Genomic DNA, 2,664 nt, shown 5'->3' on the forward strand with positions numbered 1-2,664 from the left:
GTTGTGTTTAGGTTTATATCCTACATATAAGTGAGATCATGTGATTTTCAATCTTTTTAGTCTGGCTTATTTCGCTTAGCATGATTATCTCGCGGTCCATCCATGTTGTCACAAATGGCAGTATTTCATCTTTTCTTATGGCTGAGTAATATTCCATTGTATATATGTGCCACATGTTCTTTAGCCAATCATCTATCATAGGACACTTTGGTTTCTTCCATGTCTACTGTGAATAATGCTGCTATGAACATTGGTGTGCAAATATCTTTTTGGATATGGATTTTTAAGTCTTTGGGGTAAATACCCAGTAGTGGGATTGCTGGATCTTATGGTAGATCAATTCTTAGTTTTTTGAGGAACCTCCATACTGTTTTCTATAGTGGCTGTACCAATTTGCAGTCCCACCAGCAGTGTATGAGGTCTCTTTTTTCTCCGCATCCTCTCCAACATTTATTATTACTTGTCTTGTTGATTATAGTTATTCTAACAGGTGTGAGATAGTATCTCATTGTGGTTTTGATTTGCATTTCCCTAATAGTTAATGATGTTGAGCATATTTTCATATGTTTGTAGGCCATTTGTATGTCCTCTAGGGAGAACTGTTTGTTCAGGACCTCTGCCCATTTTTTGATTGGATCATTTGTTTTTTTTTTGTTGTTATTGAGTTGTATGAGTTCTTCGTATATTTTAGATATTAGGCCCTTATTGGGAGCATTGCTTGCAAATATATTTTCCCATTGAGATGGTTGTCTCTTAACCTTGTTGATGATTTCTTTTGCTGAGCAGAAGCTTTTTAGTTTGATGTAGTCTCATTCATTTTTTCTTACTCCCTTTTTTTTGAGGTCAAATTCATAAAATCCTCTTTAATCCCAAGGATTTGAGTTTAGTTCCTATGTTTTCTTTTATGAATTTTATTGTTTCAGGTCTTATATGCAGGTCTTTAATCCATTTTGAGTTAATTTTCGTGTGTGGTGATAGACAACAGTCTAATTTCATTCTTTTGCAGGTGGCCTTTCAATTTTCCCAGGACCATTTATTGAAGAGGCTTTCCTTTCTCCATTGTATGTTTTTGGCTTTTTTTGTCAAAAATTATTTGCCTGTATAAATATGGGTTTACTTCTCGACTGGACTCTCGATTCTGTTCCACTGGTCCGTGTGTATGTTTTGCTGCCAATATCATGCCGTTTTGATTACTGTCGCTATGTAGTATAATTTGAAGTCGGGCAAAGCGATGCCTCCAGCCTCATTCTTTTTTCTTAGGATGGCTTTGGCAATTCAGGGTCTTTTGTGCTTCCATACAAATCTGATGATTTTTTGTTCTAGAGAAATAAGGTAATTTGACTGAGATCATCTAGCTGGTAAAGTGTCTGACCAGAAGTGTGTATCTAGGTCATTAGATTGATTGGTCTTTATGATTCCGACCAAGTTTTTTCCATTATACTGAGTACAGATACTGCTTGGCTTATCATTGTATGATTTCTGGCCGGTCTGTATCTTAGCAAACACACTCTAATATAGTGGGTTTTTTAATGGGTGAAAAAGAATTTTAATGGGGCGGTGGTGGTTCCAAACTGGAAATACATCTTTGAATAAAGTATTGGTGGCAAAAGCTTCCTTTATTGACCACATCACCCCAGTTAAACCACTTCGATTCTATTAGGCCTCAATTCCTCCGTCTGTAGATTGAAATGTTTGGACCTAATAAGTCCTCTTCCAGTTCCCTTCCCGCTGCGAAGTTCTATCACTCTAAGAGAGAGGTCCTTGCCTTAAGATGCCTCCACCTTGTAAAGTGGGCTCTAGGATGACGGTATTTAAATTAGAGGCATCTGAGCTATTCCAAAGAAAACCAATCGCATGTTTAAAGATGAAAAAAATGAATGGCAATTAAATGGGGAGGAGAAGATGAAAGACAGGAGATAGAACTGGAAATGGATATAGCATGCAAGAAACATAAGTGGCCTGAAAATAACTGAAGATAATCATCAACGGGTAGCTAGCATTTACAAGGCAAATGAAACTCTGCGGGTCTCCGAGTGAGGATGCGGGCGTAAGACGTTGTTCTCGCTCTCAAGGGTCTCACAGAAAGCTGGGTTACACTTTGTATTTAATCACAGACATATCAACTCCCACCTTTCTAGAAGCCCTGGCTGTGAGAAATGTAAGAAAAACTGAGAAATGTCCGGAACAATGTGGAAACACAGTCCCTGGAAACAACTGGGACGCCCCGCTCTCATCCCCCGAGGCCTAACCCAGGCACACAAAAGAAAGTGCTTTTGCCCTTAGGGACGCAGCTTTTCTTCTCAGCCCGCCAAGCAACGGGGCTGCGAAAGAGACCGCCGCCCGCGGCTGCCCCAGGCCGCCCCCGCCTCCTCCCACCCCGGGCCTCGGAAGTGACGCAGCGCGCCCCGCCCCCGCCGCTAGATCCGCTGCTGCTGCTGCCGCGGCGGGCGGATCTGCAGGAGGCGGCGGCGGCCGAGGCCGAGGCCCAGCGAAGATGGCGGACGGTGTGGACCACATAGACATTTACGCGGATGTGGGGGAAGAGTTCAACCAGGTATGTGAGGGCCCGGGCCCACGCCGCCGAAGCAGGGCCCGCTGCCGGGTGCGGTGCTGATCGGGGCCCGCCGCCGGGTGCGAGTCGGCGCGGCTGCAGACCGTGCGCCC

The 2,664-nt window shown here is 43.5% G+C and overlaps 1 protein-coding gene across 5 annotated transcripts in view; it reads left to right on the top strand.

Moving 5' to 3' along the window:
- The first annotated feature begins 2,407 nt into the window (after positions 1–2,407).
- CPSF6 (cleavage and polyadenylation specific factor 6) overlaps positions 2,408–2,664 on the top strand; it is a 28,126-nt gene continuing 27,869 nt past the window's right edge. For all 5 annotated transcript variants that reach the window (XM_011373977.2, XM_011373993.2, XM_011374002.2 and 2 more), the window contains exon 1: positions 2,408–2,554. In XM_011373977.2, the coding sequence (XP_011372279.1) occupies positions 2,495–2,554 (60 nt within the window). In that variant the 5' untranslated portion in view covers positions 2,408–2,494. The remainder of the gene's footprint in view (positions 2,555–2,664) is intronic.

Source organism: Pteropus vampyrus, unplaced genomic scaffold (assembly GCF_000151845.1).
Source record: "Pteropus vampyrus isolate Shadow unplaced genomic scaffold, Pvam_2.0 Scaffold9, whole genome shotgun sequence".
Taxonomy (NCBI): domain Eukaryota; kingdom Metazoa; phylum Chordata; class Mammalia; order Chiroptera; family Pteropodidae; genus Pteropus; species Pteropus vampyrus.